Source organism: Sturnira hondurensis, unplaced genomic scaffold (genome assembly GCF_014824575.4).
Source record: "Sturnira hondurensis isolate 20B ecotype Veracruz unplaced genomic scaffold, ASM1482457v3 Scaffold0007865, whole genome shotgun sequence".
Taxonomy (NCBI): Eukaryota; Metazoa; Chordata; class Mammalia; order Chiroptera; family Phyllostomidae; genus Sturnira; species Sturnira hondurensis.
Window position 1 is genome coordinate 4,715,465 of NW_028080496.1, and position 19,832 is coordinate 4,735,296.

At 56.3% G+C, this 19,832-nt stretch overlaps 1 protein-coding gene across 1 annotated transcript in view; it reads left to right on the forward strand.

The window, feature by feature from the left end:
* The window catches only part of NTRK3 (neurotrophic receptor tyrosine kinase 3), a 269,649-nt gene that overhangs the window by 197,126 nt on the left and 52,691 nt on the right, over window positions 1-19,832 (forward strand). Inside the window, exon 13 of the mRNA XM_037053666.1 lies at window positions 19,544-19,674. Coding sequence (XP_036909561.1) covers window positions 19,544-19,674 — 131 coding nt within the window. The remainder of the gene's footprint in view (window positions 1-19,543; window positions 19,675-19,832) is intronic.

Sequence of the window (19,832 nt, forward strand, 5' to 3'; positions counted from 1 at the left end):
GCCTCAAATGTCCTTAGTGCAAACACCGAGACACCCAGCATAGTGGGAATGGGCACGAATGTCCCTTAATCTTGGGTGAGGGGACCCCATGCTTTCCAGAGTCCCGCTTTAGCTGCCAGGAGCCCAAGGGCCATAGGAAGTGGGCACCCAGAGCCTGCACCCCACCTCCTTTCTAGGTCATGTGTCAGTAGTTGCCTAAGCCAGGATTTCTTTCTGGAAGGTTCTCGGCTCACCTCCAGGATGTGTGCAGGCCTCTCTGCTGGTCTTTCTCCTAAGGGTGGGCTGCACTGCAGGTGTGTGCTCTGCTGAAGCCCAGTGATGGCCAAGGGGCTGCAGTTGGGGGGCAGCAGGGAGTGTGAGTGTGGGTGGTTGAAGCTGGGTGTCACGGGGCACCTTGGCTGTGGGATGGGGAAGGGGTGCAGGCTGATGATGACCTGCTCTGGCACGACGCATCCCCAACTCACGATTTGAAGGAGCTAGACGGGTCTAAATTCAGAACTGGCCCTTTGAGTCACTCTGAAATGATGTTTAGTCGGGTGGGAGGATGGTATGCACCTCATTTAACAGAGTGTTAGCTTGATTTTAGAGCTTCCAAGTATTCGGACCTGTGAGATGGAGGCTTTTAATTATTGTCTCGTCCCAGGTCCTGCAAGTGTAAGGGACAGGCCTGGTGCGGACAAGTGAGTAATTATGAAGCAGCAGGATGAAATCATGTGTGAGGAAAGCATAGAGGAAGAATACTGGGATCTTAAGTGTGGTTCTTAAGAACACTGAATCGTGACACCCATGTACAGCTCTGTAAACGGGAACGGCAGCTCCTGGGATCAGGATGATCAGCCGAGACTTCCGGCGGTCCACCGTGTAGAGAGCTGTCTGTCTCCAGCAGCCGCGAGGAGCCCAGTCCCACTGCCCTGCAGCTGAATGCCACGGTCCCAGGCAGCCCCGGGCTGTCTGAGGCAGGCACCCTGCTGGACCGCATCCACGCTGGGGGAGCCCTCGTGCAGTGGCCTGCCCTGGTCAGGTTGCCATGGAGACTGATCCCGAGGTCTCCAAAACTGATTGGTATTTATCGGGGGTTTNTGCAGGGAACTGGCCCCTGCCGGAAACTGGCCTGCAACCCAGGCATGTACCCTGACTGGGAATTGAACCGCGATCGTCTGGTTCGCAGGCCTGTACTCAATCCACTGAGCTACACCAGCCAGGGCCAAGTGTGGTTCTTAAGAACACTGAATCGTGACACCCATGTACAGCTCTGTAAACGGGAATGGCAGCTCCTGGGATCGGGATGATCAGCCGAGACTTCGGCGGTCCACCGTGTAGAGAGCTGTCTGTCTCCAGCAGCCGCGAGGAGCCCAGTCCCATTGCCCTGCAGCTGAATGCCACGGTCCCAGGCAGCCCCGGGCTGTCTGAGGCAGGCACCCTGCTGGACCGCATCCACGCTGGGGGAGCCCTCGTGCAGTGGCCTGCCCTGGTCAGGTTGCCATGGAGACTGATCCCGAGGTCTCCAAAACTGATTGGTATTTATTGGGGGTTTGCACTTTTCTGGATTCTGTGACCAACAGAAAGAGAGAAAGAGAGACAAACAGACGTGGGCTGCACCCTGCTCTCTCCCCCTCATTTGTGGGCTTTGGGAGGCTTTTTTTCTGTAAGAGCGGTAAAGACCCTGGAGAAATGGAATGGGAGAGTTGTTTTTCTTCTAATAACATTGTGTTGGTTTTTTCTGATTTCTGATTACAAAAGTAATGTATGTTCACAGTTGAAAATTGTCGAACTACAAAAAAGTTCACAGATACACCAGTCACCCAGCATCCCACCACCCAGAGATGACCTGTGAGCGCCGTAGCTTCCTGCCCCGTGAGCTTTTTTATGTGCTCATTTAATCCATCAACAGAATTGCATTATTTTATGTACATGTGCACACACATTATGTCGCTACTTCCTTCCTTAGAAGATTGTTTGCCATTTAACGAATCTTTTGCAACATTAAACATTTTCGTGTAGGTGACATATTCACACGGTTCAAAAAACACACACATACATACAATTTGTACACAAACGTTCAAAGCAGCATTTTTCGAAATAGCCAAAAAAACAGAAACAGCGCAAATGTGTATCAGCTGATGGTGGATAAACAACATATGGCTCACGCACACGGCGGAAGACCGCTCAACAGTGGAACGTGGTGAAGGGCTTGGCCGTGCTGCACGCAAGGGGCATCGCAGACCGCAGCCAAGGGTCATCGTGCGGCCAAGTGGGAGAGGCCAGCCCTGCGCGGCCCCACACTCTGCGAAGCCCCCTGCCAGCCTCGTGGAACCCCAAGAGGACTTCTTCATTCTCTTCTTAGAGATACGTCCCATTCCATTGCATCGGTGTGTCCACATTTAGTTAATTTCTTTACAGTATTTTGTTCTCTGTGGATAACCGCAATGGACTGAGCCTAACTATGTTGAAGCTGTATAAATATGGTCGAACCCAAGTGAAATATTAATGCAGGAGCCAGTTACCCCCAGTGGCTATCCAGTGTGGCTCTTTTGTGTGTGGGACTCACATGGGGTTACCCCAGTGTGTGCCCGCAATTGTAACACATGAAGGTCCTCACATCCTCAGGGCACAGCGCTCACAGCATGAGTTTCAATGGCTGGACGGCGTTCCGCCGTGCGGGTGTATCCTGTTTATTTCTCCGGTCCCTTGTGCGGGACGGGCCAGAGTAGGTTTACAGTTGTGAATATGCAGAACACACAGTTTGTTCCCGTATTCTCTTTCTTTCTTGTATTGTATACTTTCCCATATGAACAGCTATAAACCTACTTTTGCCCATCCCTGTATTTGGACACTTGAACTATTGCGTTTCATTTTCTAGTTCCTAAGAACAGCAGCAGGCGTTTGGATACTTTCGGTGGCTGAGCCGCGTGAGGGAGGTGGCTGCCCCCATCAGAGGCCCTGCGTACCCCCATGGACAGCCTGGTGTTGGGGGTTCCCAGCAGGTGCTCAGTGGGTTTCCCTGTTGGACAGCTGGCTTCTTATAACAGAGAGCCGGCCGCGGGAAGCCATCTCCGTCCGGGGCATGATGGCTAGGAGCCCAGGTCGCGAAATCGGTGAGGATTGTCTTTTCCCAGGCGACCCCACCGGCTGCCCACATTTCCGTGCCATGGTTCCCCGGGAGGCTCTTCTGGCCAGAGCCTTGCCACTTCGTCCGGCTGGGGATTCTGAGCTGTCAGGCTCAGAAATGTCAACGGCATTCTGAGTGAAGCTTCTGAACTCCCATGTTGTACAGACGGCCGACCAAGTGTGGCATCTCGCCTTTCTCAAGGTCAGAGTGAGGGTTGGGAGGCAGGGCCCCCGCATCCTGACCTCCTGCCCTGGACTTTAAGTGGGTGGCCTCTTGGGAACACGTTGAGATGGGCACGACCGTAGAGACCAAAGCTGGCTGTAAAGAGACCACAGCCGATTCAGAGCAAGGCGTTTCCAGCCAGCCCTTGATCTGGACTGCAGGCGAGGAGGGACCCAAACTGGCGAGAAGTCAAGCAGCTGGAGTGAGTTTGGGAAACAGCAGCGGGAGAGATGAGGGGGTGGAGAGGTTGGTCACGAGATTAGCTAACTCTGCAGCTTTTGAGGCCAAGTGATGGCCGTGTCTTCTGCCCTGTGGCTCTCGGGGACGACAGCGAGCCCATGCTGGGGCTCCAGCATGCTTCCTCCTTTTCTTCCATAAGGGCCCTTGGTGTCCTTCCGGGGCAGTCCTGGGGCAGAAGCCGATCAGACAAGAGAAATGTGCCTGCCCCTCTCTGAGTTCCTGGGCTGTTGTGTGCTGGAAATGAGGCTTTGGAGAAAGGAGAGACGCATGCCTGTCCCAGCAGGTGATTCAAACATTCCTGCACAAGCAAGCATCAGGGGGTGACATCAAGGTCAAGAGCTGATGGCCACAGGAAAGGGAAAGAAAACTGGCCCTGGGAGGGGCATTGAAGTCGAGACCAATAGTGCAATTAGGTTTTGTCACTCCCCACAGCCCAGGCAAGCTGCTCGTTGGTCATCTGCTGGAGGTGACTGCCAAGATGCCATGTGTATTCTAGGATCCCTGGGAGCTGGCTCTTCCTTGCTGCCAGGCTGAGGGCGGGGCAGTGGCTGCCAGCCCTGGAACCTTGCTCGGGCGCGAGTGGCCCAGCCAATGAGGCTCTTCCTCCTGGAAGCCGGGGTCGCTGGGAATCCAGGAGGTGCAGGGTGGGAACTCTGAGGCACTGCTCCCCTTTCTCCTCGCAGCGATTGCAAAGGAGCTGTTGTAAGTGAAGAGAGCAGAACTTTGCCAGTGAAGGCCAGGCCAGAGGGAGGCCTGGTGCCCTCACCAACTCCCACGCGTCCATTTATTGCTTGTGCCGTCCAGCCCTGCCCTGGGCAGGACCTGCCCCAGCTCAGCAGGTGGGGGCTCTCAGACTGCACAGCGCACACCCAGGAGTCAGCCCAGTCACTGCAGCCTCTTCAGAGCGGGCCCACTTCCTGCCGGCCTGCCTCCCTTCCCCCCGCCCTTCCAGTTCCTGCTGCAGCTGCCCGCCAATCTGCAAATCTGCTAACGCTACAGTGCCCGGCACAGTGGCTGCTTGATAAATAGTTGTTTATTTTTCAAAGGTTGTTAACTAAGGCATTAATTAAACACTCCTTTCCTCTTAAAGATCTTTCAGGAAGGAGTGTTTCCTGTTTCCCTAGAAATTCACCCACACGACTGACTGAGGTTTTATTAATGCCCCTGTGGCACACAGCCTCTTAATGACATTCAGTGATTTGATGAATATCTGAACTTCATGCAGAGTGCACGGCTATTCACCTGGGTTACAGAGGTGGCTCAGATCTGGCCCGTGCCTCCTAGGGACGTGGCCATGCACAGTGCAGTCACACTCAGCACTGCAGTAAGTGTCTGTGTGCCTGGTCTTCCTAGCGTCCTAGAATCCCGGTCACTCCCGTGTCTAACAAGATAAATGAGCACCCGTAGTTACATGCAAGATAACTAGTGGTGAGAGAGTGCAGGCGAGCTTCAGACAGACTGTGAAGGACCTGAGATCCACCTCTGTTGAGTGAGGGCTAAGAAACAGCCGTTGTGATTTGGGCAGCAGGACACCCCCGTGACTTTGTGACCTATGGGGTCGGGGAGCGAACTGGCAGGAGAGTGTAAAGCCTTGGGCATGTGCAGAGAGCTGATCGGTAGTGGATTGCTCGAGAGAAAGTGAACGTACGAGCAATGAGTCTGGTGCTGGAGGGGGATGAGAGGGAGATTTTGGTGGGGGGCAGGGTCAGTTGGTGCTTTTCACCAGGTTGGACAGACCTTACCCTGTGGGTGGGATGTCAGTGGGAAGATAGATTTACAGAACTCAACAGAGGGAAATACCAGGAGGGACTGCACCAAAGATTCAGTGGAAAAGACCTGGCCACGAAAGCTTGAGTTCTGGAAAACGAACCATCAGTTCTAAGATGCCAGGGAAAGATAAAATGAGTAGGTAGAACTGAAGAGAAAGGGAATCGAGAGTTTGTTTTTTTTTTTTTTTTTTTTGGTCTCTATTTCCTTAGCAAAGTAGAGAACAGAGTCATCTGAAAGAGAGTTTACACCGGGGGTACTTTGCTGTCATCCCCTTGGAAGGAGGTCCCCTCCACGTCTTGTGGAAGAAGATGTGCTGGGGAGTGACCAGCTTTCCTTCATGCAGGAGGCAGGTGCTGCCCATTTCCAATGTGAGGTTTGGCCGATCTCACTTTGTCTGCACAGTTTGCTGTGTGCATGGTAGCCAGGTCTGGGCTCTGCTCCTTACTTTGCGTGGTGGGAGGTGGCCTGGGGAGTGCAGCGGGCAGCCTCCTTCGTCCTCACTTTCCCACCCTGCTGACACCTGAACTTGGCAGCCATGGTGGAACATGCGGGCCTCGTTCCGGGATGCCCACCATGCATCCCCGTGATTAAGCTCATCTCACACCTTGCCTGTTCCTTGCCATTCCCTTTGAAGAGGTCCCTGGAGTCCACATGCCTGTGGAGAAGTTGAGGACTTTGCAGTGGATGAGGTGGTCCTTTTGTGGCTTAATGAGACGTTGCTGTGATCAGGCCCTCGTCTGGGGGTAGGGCCTCAGGTTGAGATGGAGAGCCTGCAGTCCTGGTTTTCAGTCATTCGGACATTCCTGTGTTTACTGGTGTGCTCTGTGCATAGATGACCATGGCCTTAAGCTTGACATTGACCGAGAGCCGCAATAATCGTCCTGCTGGGCACTGCCCAGGTTCCATAATGGGTGTCGGCCTTGGTTTTGAATGTAGTTCTGCTGAAGCTGCAGCCGCTTCGGCCGGTGCTTGGTCGCCTCCCTCAGTGTTTTCAGTCACAGGAGCCTATGGAACAAGGATAATAAAACTTGCCAAGGCAGTCACTCATCCCTGCAACTAATAGGTGTTGGGTGGCTGGCATGGAGACGCAAAGAGCCAGCTCCCGTGGAGCTGCATTCCATTGGGGAGAGCGGGTGATGAACGGACAGAGTGGTCGGTACACCATTACTGGAGGGCAGTAGTGCTGTGCGTGACAATTACAGCGGTGGCCCGTGGCAATAAATGGGCCTTTCAGTTGAATGGTGGGAGAGCAAGCGTTCGGGGACAGGTCATGGCTGTTGTCAGGCTTAAAGTGGCACTGAACTTGGAGAGTGTAAAAGGGAAAGGAAGGGCCATGGGCAGAGTGGAGGGCTCGGAGTGCAGTGGGCGGGGGATGGAGCTAGTGGCAGTGGAGCCTGGGCTTCCGTCAAGCTGAGCCCTGTAATGACCCCAGGCGACGAGGATGCCGCCTGTGAAAATACGAGCTCTGTGGGCCTGTGGACATGTTGTGGGACTATAATGGGGACGGGGATGACAGCCGACACGTAGTGGTGCTTGCCTAATTTAGGTGCCTTCCCGTTCCAACACATGCATACATTTGTCCTCAGAACACTTCTGTGAGAAAGGCTGTGTTATTCTGACAGAGTTTTTTTGCAGATAAAGAAACCGAGGATCAGAGAGGTGGAGTAACTTCCCCGAGGTCACAGAGCGAAACGATGGGTGTAGGCCGAGTTGGACCCCAGGTAGTGCAATTCAATAAGCTGTGTTGAGTGGAGGGGGCCAAAGCCAGGCAGGTTGGGTGGGGAAGCAGTAAAACGCTCCACTTGGCTCCAGAGGTGGAGTTGAGGGTGGCGGCCCAAGCAAGGGCAGCGTTTTTGGGGAACTCTCCTCTCAACCTGCCCCCCTCGCCCACTAGAACCAGAACAGCATAGTTCGTAAGGGCCTGGAGTTAACTGCTGCACGTTGTCCAGGGGTTTTTATCGCTGTTGTTGGAGGCTGACAGACTAGACCAGCTTCCTTCTGCTTTGTGGAAGTCGTTCTTACCTCTCTTCTCACTTTTGTACATGACAAAATCGAGGCAGAGTAAGCTTCCGTGCAGGGCAGTCTTCCTCAGCCCCTCCAGGCCCAGGGAGACGCGCCTCCCGGATGCCCCGGGGGTCCTCTCCCTCCCGCTGTGGGAATTGCCGCATCATGCAGCACTCGCATGAGTGGTCACTCTTGGGGTCACCTGTCTGCCTTCCATTCTAGACCCCCGAGACCAGCACACTGCCTCGTCCCTGACCCCGCTCATGTCAAGCAACGAGTGTTGCCTGCGTTACAGCCTGAACACACGTGCCGCCCTCAGCAAGTCGGGGGTTCCGGTTGGCGCCTCCTTCCCCTCACCATCACCCTGAGAGTTGCTGCTGAGCTGGCCTTTTATTCATCTAGGACTGTCACCATGCAGGGGCTGGCGAGGCCTGTGGCAGCGCCTGCCAGGTGGACTGGAGCAGCATGACGAACAGGTCCTGGGGGGTGGGGTGGGCAGTGTCCAGCTCTCCTTGGCCAGGACCCAGACCCAGAGCCACTCATTTGCCAGTGCCATGTTCAGCTGCTCCTGAGGCTCCTCCGAGTGCCGCTGTAAAGCCACTCCGACTCCTGCCAACTGCGCCCACTGTCCCCAGCTCCCTTGTGCCTGTGTGTCCCCAGCCCTCCCGACCCTCTGGAGTGGACGGCAGGTAACAGCCTGTGTCCGCCAGGCCAAGTGCCCGTGGGAGTGCCTGTGGCCCAGAGCAGAGGTCTCTGTGCCCAAAGGGACGGGCAGAGGCCTCTGGGGACAAAGTCCCGTCTCCGGTGGGCAGGCGCGGTCAGCGTGTTCTTGGAGGCAGAAGGGCCTTTCTGTCTGTGCCGTCCGTGTCTGCCCAGAAGAGAGAGCGTTTGCAAGGCAGCCCACACTGAACAGTCCTGGGACAGGAAAGAGAGGAGTCTCAGTCTCCGTGCTCCAAGAGGCCTGGCCGTGTACTCAGAGGTTGTCTCATTTCCGTGGACCTCTGAGGGGGATGAGCAGCGGCAGGGCCAGTGCAAGGAGGTTGAGGTTCATGGTGCCGTGCTGCTGTATGGCAGTAGCAGAGCTGCGGTGTGTCTGCGCCCACCGGCTCCTGACTGCCGTAGCCCGAGGAGTGCCTCCCCTCGCCCGCACTTCTCACTCCCCCAGGAGCAAGGCAGCCAGGGCTGAGGTGCGCCGCTCCTCTCTGCCACACTCCTGGGGAAGCTGTTTCCAAGAACCGCACCCGAGAAAGGAAAGGGCTTCGAATAACGCCAGGTCCCTCGAGATCTCCGTGCCTGTCAGGAGTCTTGTGAATACACTTATAGGTGGTTTTATTCACTAATCTGTTTCTTCCTTACATCCACAAACTAAAACATAACGGCCGGCACAGCAGCTGAACAGCTGGGCCTGCTTCTCACACCTGTAAACTGGCGACAAGGGCCCTGCCCAAGCTCCGCTTACCGAGCCCTGCTCTGTGGGGAGTGATTTTGGGGGGCTGTCTCCTGGTTTCAGTGAGACATGTTATCAAGTGGTCTTGCTGTGTTGCGGGTAACTTTTCTCCCATGACTTGTTTTCAATCCAGATATTTAATTCCCTCCTGATTCTATGACTGCATTTCCTAACCATATCTGCCCACATCACGGCCTGGAGTAAGTGAAGAATCACACACATGTTTGGTCCAGAGTCTCGCAGACCAGGGAAAGCTGTGCAGGATGACATACATGTGTCACTGACATAAGACACATTAGCGGGGGTGGGGGGTGCTTAGCTGCCTTGTCAATCAGACTCTGTGCTTTTTGTGCTGAAAACAGGGGAACAGGTAAGTTCTCAGAGACAATACACAGAGGGAAAGGGACAGGTCATGGGGGAGAAGAGCTGGGGTGGGGGATGGCTGATGTCACAGAGTTCCTCTGGCTACAGCCCGAGGGGCCTGGAGAGCCTGTGCTCAGCTGGTTTTGAGAGCTGATGGAAGACGGACTGCAGCCCAGGCCTTGGGCCCCTTGAGCTTTGCACCGTGGGGGTTTGAGGAACCCTTTGCCCCTGCCTGGGGAGTCTGCAGTGCAGATCTGGTTCTGAGAAGGAGAATGCAGACAGACAGACAGAAGGTTGTGCGGGAGCAGAGCCACTGCAGCAGGCAGTGAGGAGCAGGCCAGCGATGAAGGCCAATAAACCATGGAGAGACGGGGCAGGTGGGCAGGGGGGTTAGGAAGAGAGAGGGGGTGCGTGAGGGCAGGGGAGGGAGGCTGGGGTGGCTTCTGGTGGAGCTGGCCACAGCAGAGTGAGGGTGTACAGACTGTCTCCACCACAAGCAACACTCTCTTTTGAAAAACAGGAGGGGAGGGGGATTTGGGGCCCACCTGTGGGACGAGAGCACGGTTTCTTGGGGGGCCCCTGAGTGTGTCTTCTGTGGGTCCCTGAGGCTGATGCCCCAGAGGCCCTATCTTGATGTCTCGGGAGCCACCTGGGAGTGTCCAGCCCTAACAAGGAGAGGTGAGCACTTGTCGCCAACACAGGTCTAGTGATGTTCAGTGAGGTCTTCTCTCCCCTCCTGATTCTCCACCGACAGTCCTGAGAGACCCCTGACGCTGCTGCCCCCAACTTCTGGGATCCTTTTCAGGACTGGTAAGAAAAAAATGTTACTGGCGGTGTTCAAAGCCCACGCTGCTGTGTGACTGTTTCTTTTGGCACCAGGAGAACTGGAAAGAGTGATCTGGTCTAAGGCACCATAGAAGTGTTTGCTGATGACCTTAGTTGGTGTCCCAGAGGCAGCAAACTTGGAACTTGGTGAACTTGAATAGACCTCATCTGAGCTGCCAGGCCCTTGGAGGGGGTTTCGAGGGTTTCGAGGGTCAGGTGGGGCACCCAGAATTCCACTGGTTCTGGCTTTTTCTTTGTTTTTGTAGAATTGTAGGGTAGGGGGAGGTTCAGGAAATGGGTCAGGAAACCACTGGCCAGTGCGTTTAACATCTGGTGTGGGGGAATTCTTGGAAGCCAGCTCCCAGCTCAGAGGATGTGATGGGAAAACACCTGGCAGAGCAAGGGGGCTTCCACGGGGGAGGCTGAGATCCGGGGCCTTGGAGGCCATGCAGAACGAATCTGCTGGCTGCGCCAAACTCAGGCTGCCCACGCCCAGGGCCTACGTGGCCCTGGCCCATGGGCCGAGAGCTCTGACCTTGAACCCCATCAGATATGGAGCTAAAGAGACTGAGGAGCAGAGCAGAGGCTTAGAGAGAGTGGCAAGGGGTGGGGGTGGGGAGGCCTGCAGGTGCTTAGCCTCAGGAGTGGGAGCTGGAAGTAGGAACCTCCTTCCTGGGAGAGGCCCGCTGTGGACGCCCTGGGCCTCCTGCACCCTCTGCAGTCGCGGAGTGGGTGTTGGGGCCCCCAGCGGAGTCCGATAGAGTGGGTGCTCAGACACTGCAGTCAGGGACTGGAGCCCTGGTGGGGGTGATGGGCGGGCACATGGTGAGCAGGCCCAGAGAGTACTTCGTGCTGATGGGGCTGAAAAGGATGTGTGTGTGCTGAGCTGGCAGGAGTGAGGGAGCCCTTGGCCCCTGGGGGAGGGAGAAGATGTGTGCATGAGCAGGTGAGGTTATCATTACCACCCTTCTGCAGCTGGGGGGCAGGGGGGCGGGGACAGGAAGCCACACTCCAGGGACCAGAGCAGCCTGAGAAAGGTCTCCCTCAGCCCCCGGGACAAAAGCCTTTTCAACGAGGGCATACGTTTGTCCTGTAAGAGCCCATTTAGGTCTGTGTTTAAGCCCTGCACAGAGAAGAGGAAGGAGGAGTCTGTCTTAAAGAAAGATCCTCAGGGCCAGAGACCCCACTTGGGGATCTTGGGGTTTTTTTAATTCTGGGGAACTGGGCATCCCGCTTTCCCTAACCTTCAGAGCCACAGCCTCCCCCCGGTGCCCGGCCCCTGCCTCCTGATTTAGGCACGACTGCAGTGGAACCTTCCTAAAGAGAGGCCTCCCGGGGCTCAGGTCACCTGTTCACTTTCTAGGCTGGGTTGTGCTAAATGGGAACAGCCCATCCATTCAGTTCATCATTGGGGGAGAGAATGGGGGTGAACAGATTTCTTTGGGCCACGAGACAGCAGTAGGCTTTTGCAGCTGGTGAATACAGGAGATCTGCGGGCTGGGCCTGCACCCACAAAAAACCAGAACCCCGTGCCTCAGTATACCCCAGCATATGTTACATAAACATCTAAAGCCGGCTTTTGCTGATGTCATGCAGCTGAGGTAGCAAGGATGCCTTGAGCTTGTTTACCCTGAGTTGCTCTGGGGTGAGCTGAGTTTATGGCGGGGACAGCGAAGTAAGCAGAGCTGGTCCCAGGACCCCTGTGCTTGCATCAGGAACAGACGTTCTGAGGAGGAGGAAGATCTTTTTAAAGAAGGGTGGGAGAACGTGGAGTCAGAGCTGATCTTGGGGCATGGGTTGACTGTTCCAGTGGAAGTGGGGAGGAGGGACTCTGGGTGGAGGAAGGTGGGCGGACTCATGTGGTGGGCTCAGGGGACAGCTAGTGACCGGGTGCCCATCTGCCGTACCTGTTCTATGCATTTCTTTGTGGACTTCATGGGGAAGAAGCCCGGGCATTTGGGCCGAGTGACCCAGGGCTCTCACGTACCAGCACGAAGAGGAGAGACTGAGAACTAAGACAGGCGATGACTCTGAAGGCACCAATACTGAGTGAGTGGGTGCAGAGCACCCACCGAGTGCCCTCGTGCTCTCCTGAGCATGTAATACTTAGTCTCATTTAAAGATACCGCGACTGCGTGTCAGAGGCGCTTTTTAAAAACCCCCATTTCACAGGTGAGGAACTGAGGCCCAGAGAGGTGCTGCCATCAGGGCGGCTCGTCCAGGTTGGAGTCATGGGCAGGTGGGAGGAGGGACCTGGCGTGCTCCTCCACGAAGCTCTGCAGCCGCTAGGTCACTCGGTGTGCTTCAGATGCATCCCTGCACACACACATGTTTTACCATGTACAATGTGCATGTTTTTGCCCACATTTTTGAGGGAGAACTGAGGATGCACATTACACTTGGGTATAATGGTTATATACCCATGTATAACGGGGCATAACAATCCCGTGTACAATGTGCTCAAAACATGGGTGTGCACTATACACGGCAAAATACGGTAAGCTCAGTGACTCCTCATGACAATTCAGTGAGATAGAAGTTTTCTTATTTCATTCGTTAAAACACCAGGGCTCGAGACTGGCATAAGGGATTGTGACCTGCTGCCTCCTACGGTGTGTGGAATGGGAAGGCGCCCCAGCCCTGCCTCGCCCCAAAGCCACGCTGGCTCTCACTCCCCTTGTTCTAACACCACTGTTGACTCACAAGAAGCCTTCCTTCTTGTTCATTCTTCCTTCTGCATTTGTTTTGTATATTTGGATTTGTGGTTGCCTCTGACTCTACAGGTTTCGTAAGGCCCATCCCTCCTCCTCCTGCCCAAGGGTCCCGGTTTCTGTCGCAGCCGTGGGAGCTGGTAGTCACCGCGGTAGCGGGTGATTGTGGTCTTGTGGCCAGCCACCCTGGCGTCCACCCTGGCGTCCACCCTGGGGTCCGCCCTGGGGTTCTCACAGGAGCGCGTGCTTTTAGACCGCTCGGCTTCCTGTGTGAGGCTGCAGCCTCTGGCTGCACGGAGCCCTGCAGTCTGTGTCCTGGCTCAGGGCTCCAGAGCCAGAAGGGCCAACCTTGAACACATTAAGCTCTGTGTCTGATGTCATCAGACAGACTTGTGGGACAGAGAGAGATGCCAGGGACGAGAGGCTGAGGCAGCTTCCCCGGGCGGCTGTGGAAGGACAAGGGCCTCTGGGGAGCCTGGGATGCAGAAGGAGCCCCTTGTATGGGCATCTGGAGTGCAAGTTTGTCACCAGCAAGTTGAAAGGGGACAGCTAGGCCAGAAGAGGCGGGGGGAGTGGAACTGGGCAAGTCGTCGGAGGGACAGATTCCCAGTCGGAGCCTGAGCCTCGTCTTTCAGCACCTCGCTCCTCCATTCCAGATGCTCCCCTCGGGGACTCTCTGCTCTCTGCTCTTGGCTCGGGCGGTCAACGCTCAGTGAGAGCCTGAGGGGTCCGCTCGCCAGGGGCGGGGCCAGCGAGACATGGAGGTGGAGGAAGTGGGTGCTCGACATCGGGTGCTCATGGTGTGTGTCAGTGTCTGAGCTTGTGTGTGTGTGTGTGTGGGGGGGCAGCTCCAAGAGCAGCACCTGGTGGCAGGGACGAGTCTGCACTTTCTGAGCCTCTTTCTCCGAACCTGTGTCAGGAAATGTGAGCTGGAAGTCGCCCCAGAACAGACAGTCCTCTGCTGATCCTCCCTGTTCACTGCTTGCAGCAGCAGCAGCAGCAGCAGGGTGCCTCATTTGTTTACTCACTGTGGCGGGAACACGGTGTCTCCATCCTTGACCACCACCTCTAGCCTAAGGGCGCACCCGTACCCCAGAGTGGAGACCCGCTGCTGGTGGAGCCTCCTCAGACGCAGACCACAGAGGTGCTTTGTTTAGGAGTCTGCCTGCCAGAGCTCGGAGCCCGAGGGTCGGGCGGGCGTGGGCCTCAGCCGGCCTGATGCAGCGTGATCCTGGTGCAGGGGCCAGTCTTGTAGCCGGCACATAAATAGGCTGCTCGTTGGAGCCTTCTGGATCCTCTCCCACGCTCACTCATCTTTCCCTTCTTTTTACTGCTCTCTCAGCTCCCCTCTTCTCTCCTTGTGGAGTGCTCTCTGCTCAAGTCTCTCACAGCGCTTTGGCGGGAGTTCTAATTCATTCATCCGTCCACCTGTCTGTCTGTCCATCCATCTGTCCATCCAGGATTCAGTGAGGACCTACGGTATCTTGGGCCCTGTGCTGGGCCCAGTGTGCAGACTCAATCACACGTGACCTTGGCCTTTGGTTTGAGCAGCTGCCAGCACCCCCCCGCCCCCGCCCCGCCCAGTCCCTTTGCTAAGGCATCAGATTCTGAAATAACGGGGGCCATGCCAGTCTGGTGAGAGGAGCCCTGGGGAGGGATGTGGGCTGGCCAGCAGAAACACCACTTAGACGATCCCAAGCCTGCCTCACCCGGGGACAGTGACAATGGCTCATGGCGCTGCTGTTCATCCCTCCTAGAATCCTTTTTCACGTCACTGTGACCCCTGTTTAGTCAGTGACTGGGGACAAATCATAAAGTCTAGACCTCAAGCTCTGCAGAGCTCTTCGGTCAGCTTTCTGGCTTCTGAATGTCTTCTCGTACAAGATCCCTGACATGAGCCCAGATGTCCTGCTGCCCACAAGTCACGTAGGGATTGCTTTGTAAGTGTAGTTCCTGGGACAGTGTGGCCCTGCTCTGTGCTCTGTCCAGGCGGGGGCGTGGCTGGGGTGGCTGCAGACCAGCACAGGGGGCCTGTAGCTGTGCAGGGGCACACGCACCTGATGACACTCCCACGCAGTACGCAGGGGGAAGCGAGCTCCTCTTGCCCCATGGAGCCACAAGGCTGAGGGCCGGGGAAATTCCTGCCCCAGCAGAGGTGGGCTCCTGCCCTTGCGGTGGTGCCTGTCCCCTCAAAGACTCCGAGCTGGCTTTCTGTCTCCCTCCTGCCACTTCAAACATCCACAGTTGGAGCTCTGAGAATGTTATTCTTTTCCACTAAAAGACATTCCATTCCATGTGTAATTAAATGCGTGGAATTGAATTAATGTTTCCTTCTGAGCATTTTTGGCAGCCTGAGACCCTAGGGCCTGGCTAGTGTAAAGAAAACACACACTTCTCCGAGGCCCTCCCTTCTTCTCCTCTTCCTCTCTGCTCTGCCAAGAACCTCCTTCTTCCTCCATCCACACAGTCGGCCCCAGGACTCACCTTGCAACGCGGGGGCCCCTGAAGCTGTCCAGATCCCCTGTCTTCTGAGCACCGTCCTCTTCTCCTGAAGGCATCTGTCCTCTCTACTCTCACCGAGCTCAGGTGGCGGTGACCAAGGGTGGCGGGAAGCCCCACTGGAGACGACTCTGTCACTGTCCTCACGCAACGGATGTGTTTCGTTTGCACCGAGTACTGCTGCCAGTTCAGAAAGCGGTGCCTCTCTCCGGGGTGGGGGGTGCAGGGGCAGGGGCGCTGCCCTGACGGATGGCAGGGTGATGCCATCTGCTCGTGCTAGGCTTTAGAGTCTGGCCGGTCCTCTTGAACATCTGGGTGACCTTGGGCAAATGACTTTACCACCTCGATCTTCAGCTTCCTCGTCTGTAGCACTTGGGATAGTGACACATTGTGTTGAAGCAATTTGAGATGAATAAGGTGATCCGCGGTGAGAGCTCAGCATAGTGCCTGGCTCAGGGGAAGGGCTCCCTCCATGGCGGTTATTTCAATTGTTAATAAGGGTCCCAGGGGATCATGATAAGGTGAGACAGGGTTGGTGGTAGCTGAGACGTCTCAGCTGTGAGGCTGGGACCCTCCAGGGACTGGGTGTTACAGTGGATCGGGAAGGAGGGGAAGGCAGGGTGGTTAGGAGCGCCCATCGGGGTCAGGGAGAGTGCGTCTGAGTCCCTGGGTGACAGCCTTCAGGGAAGACGAGTGTGGTGTCCCCCACAGGCAGGTCCTCTCAGGATAATCGTTGGTTCCTCAGTTGGATCTCCAAGGCCCCCGTGAGCTTCTGTGAAGACTTTCGGGTCAGATCGAGGGGCACGCTGGCTCTTGGGGGCTGCCTGTGCTGGCTGACGCAAGCAGAGTCAGATCCGCTGTCATCCATAATCACCGGCCCTGGGGAATCTGGGTTTTCTCTGCCGACCAATAGCAGTCTTTAGGAGCTGGTCATCTCTGTCTGTGGTGTCTTCACTCCACTGTCTGACCACCATCCTCCCGCAGCCTGTTCTGGGCTCCAAGGGAGGAGGGGGTGGACGTCACGGCAGTGGGCAGGATGTCGTGTGACTCTCCAAGTCAGTGCTGACCACCCTCCACGCAGCCTCAGGCCGTTTCATTTCCAGGGAGCGTCACTGTCCTTTGGCAAATTTCTTTCCGAGCCAATGTGTTGTTAGCAGGTATATTTATTTCTTTGTAGAAGTGAAAACATTGCAGAAAGGAAGGAAGCCCACTTTTGTTAAATGCTCACTATGTTTCAGACATTTCCAATGATCTCTATGACCTAAAAACTTTAACTCCATCCTCTTAACCGCTCTGCAGGCAGATGCTCCCGTTTCCATCCTACAGCTGGGGACCCGGAGTCTGATGGCAGGGAGGGGCAGGGCCAGGATGCACACACAGACCTGTCTCTGTCCCCAGGTCCTCACTCCTGCAGGGCACCAGTCTGTGTGGGTGTCACGCCTCCTCTTCACCCTGGTCAGCAGGACTGAGGAATGCATACCTGCCACACTCCCTTTTTTCGAGAACAGAGAAGTGAGGCTGCCAGCAGTCACGTGTGTCTCTGGTCACGTCGGTCTGTCCAGCAGGTTGGCCTGTTTAGGTCACAGACAGTGTGGCAGGAAGCCACCTCTGCCTCTCCGGGGAACAGAGGCAGGGCCAGAGGATGACCATGGCCTGCCTGCTGGCCTCTCAGGGCTCTGAGGTCTTCGGTTGGAGGTGGCTGGGGGCATCTGGGTTAGTGGTGCTGCCCCAGGCCATGCTTGCTGCAGGCCTGGAAGACCTCCCAGAAGTGAATCCCACATACAGAGTCATCAGTGTGGCCCTTGGTACCAAGGACAGCTTGTGGGGCGGCTCCTTCTGCATTTGTCTGATGAACCAATGGTCCAACAGCCACGAGAAGCTCTCCTGTGGCTCCCCCGGGGGAACTCAGTCGGTGGCTCTCCTGAAAAGGACTCAGGGAAAGCCAGGCCAGAATGTGCCAGAAACCCACTTCGTCTCCTAGAGTTGCCGCCCCAGTGTCTGCTGGCCCCTTCCTCCAGCAGTGCCTTGTTGCTGGAGACTGGGGAGTCTTCCCACACCTGGGGCTGTGGAGCCCCCCTCTTCCTCCTCTGCCAGTGACCCAGCGGCGTCTGAGCTTGGTGACCCAGACTCTGCTAGGCCGGCCCGCCAGGCAGCAGAAGACGACCAATGCCCACCCCTCCTGGGGAGATCTGTTGCTTTCTGGTGTGGGGGTCAGTGGGCTTCACCAGAAATGGCTCTGAGCAGCACTGCGTGAGCTGTAAATACACAAAGAAAGAGGTGCAAACAGACTCGTGGACATCAGAGAGAAACGGCTCCTCAGGGCCTCTCCTCCCGCACTCTTCCCCCTCCCACACTCTCCTCCCTGGGGCCTCCAGGAGGCAGGGCCCAGCCCTTTGCCTTGGGAAGCTGGGCCGTGGAGGGCAGCGCTGTTGTGGACCACACTGTCTTGCTGGCCACACAGCAGGGGAGACACAGGATGGGCAGTCATGTGAAATGGGAAGAACACAGGCTCAGAGCCATGAAAAGGAGAGAGAGTCCGTCTTTAGCCGTGTTTTAGCTCTGGAAACTTGGGGAAGTTACCTCTACCTCCATTTTTTCATCTGCAGGAGAGGTGCAAAGAACGCGTGTCTGCCATGAGAATTGAATGTTGAGCAAATAGCAGGTTTGGGCACAGAGTCATTCCCTTTGCCAACCTCCTTCCTGCTTAAGTTCAGGGAAGCAGCTGCCCCCCTCGTGGCCTGGTGTCTGGAATCCTGTTGGTACTTGCAGTCGTCCAGGGGGAAGTGGTTTGCCTCTCGTGTCTGGCCCATATCCCGAACAGCATGAGAGGGAGGGAAGAAGAGAACCGATTTTTAATTCTCTTGCTCTCAAGGCTGGGGTGAGGCCCTGCAGCGGGTGGCAGCCACCCGGAAGCCCCGTGGCCTGCTCCCCCGTGGCCTGCTCCCCTGTGACCTGCTCCCCTGTGGCCTCCTTCCCTGTGGCCTGCTCCCCCATGGCCTTCAAGAAGCTGAGAGCCTGCAGGCCTGTCCCCAAATGCTTCATCTCACAGCTCCTCACTGTCAGGTCACCCGGGACACAGTGGGGACACCAAGACCTCTGGTAGAAAATGAAATTTTTCTATAGTCTATTCTGAAAGGAATCCCCAAGGCAACCAAATCAGTAACCAAAGTTTTGTAGCCACACCCCTCTATCCTGGCCACAGGTGTCCTGCCTGACACTCAGGGGGCCCATCTTCCATGGCCCTCTGTCCTCAGCTGCCATCATCGGCAGGGTCATTGGAGACAGGCATCTCCCCTGGCTCTGCGGCACTCTTGCCCACGTTAACAGGGCAGACAGAATAGGCTCCTGGTTAGCAGAGAGGTCAGCGGGTGATCTCCGGCTCGCTCCTTTCCTCCCCCCCCTTCTCACACAGCTCCTTCCTGGCGCCCTTTCCAAGTGGGTGGGAGCCGGAGGTCGCCTCTGTACCTTCTCCTGCAGACTGACTTTAATTAGGTCACTGCGGCCTTCTCTGGGTGCAGAACCTGGTTCCAGGGTGGCCTCGTTCTGGACTGGGCTTTCTCCTTCCCACTGGCTTTCCTCTCAGAGGAGAAGGGCCTGTCAGGGGGAGGCTGCCCCCATCTTCTGAGCTACTGTTGGTCGCCTTAGTCTCGGGGAAGACTTTGCCTTAGGGTTTTGTATGTGTGTGCATGTGCACATGCCTGTGGCCATCTTTAGTTTCTCCCAGGCACTGGGCCAAGCTCTTCATGTGGGTTGTCTCAGTCTCCAGAAGAACTCAGCACTCGAGGGACTTGGGTTAGCCCTGTTTCATAGGTTCTGGGGTGGAATAACTGACTCAGGCCCCCCCAAACTAGCAAAGAGGCGGAGCCAGGATGCAGGTCTGATTCCCCACTACCCAGAGACCTCCCTCTTCCAAGTGCATTCTGCAGACCAGGGGCACACGGACCTCGCCTGGGGGTCTGTGAGAAACGCAGACTCTCTGGCCCTGGGCCCGAATCTGCCCACAGCCCTGGCGGCCCCAGGCACCCTGGCTGTCCAGAGCGCCATGCCCTCTCCCCTGCAGCAGGTGCCAATCTCCCAGAACTCCGAGCATTCTCTGGTGTGGACCGTTTCCCAGCTGTGGCCTAGAGAGGTCAGGCGCCTGACGGGGGCAGAGCTGGGATTTGTTGCCTTTCAGACCACAATGGGAAGCCAGTTTTCTGGGTTTTATACCCAAGTTGGGGTGCTGGCGTTTGCCTCTCCTCCTCTGGCCTCAGAAGCAGAACGCCCTGGTCTAGACCCCTGTGCTCTCCTGCCCTCCGGGGCCTCTCGGGGCAAGACTGACTTCGCTGCTCTCTTCTCTGTCCCCTTCCGCAGATGTGCAGCACATTAAGAGGCGGGACATCGTGTTGAAGCGAGAGCTGGGCGAGGGAGCCTTTGGGAAGGTCTTCCTGGCAGAGTGCTACAACCTCAGCCCCACCAAGGACAAGATGCTGGTGGCTGTGAAGGTAAATCGAGGAGGCATGTGGGTCCGAGGGAGGCAGAGGAGTGGCCGGGGCTGAGGGACAGGAAGGAAGAGGCTTCGTCCTTCTGCTGTGAACTGGCTTCATCAGGGGCAGTTGGGCCTTTGATCCAAGGTCAATGAGTGTCTGCCCTTGGGACCAAA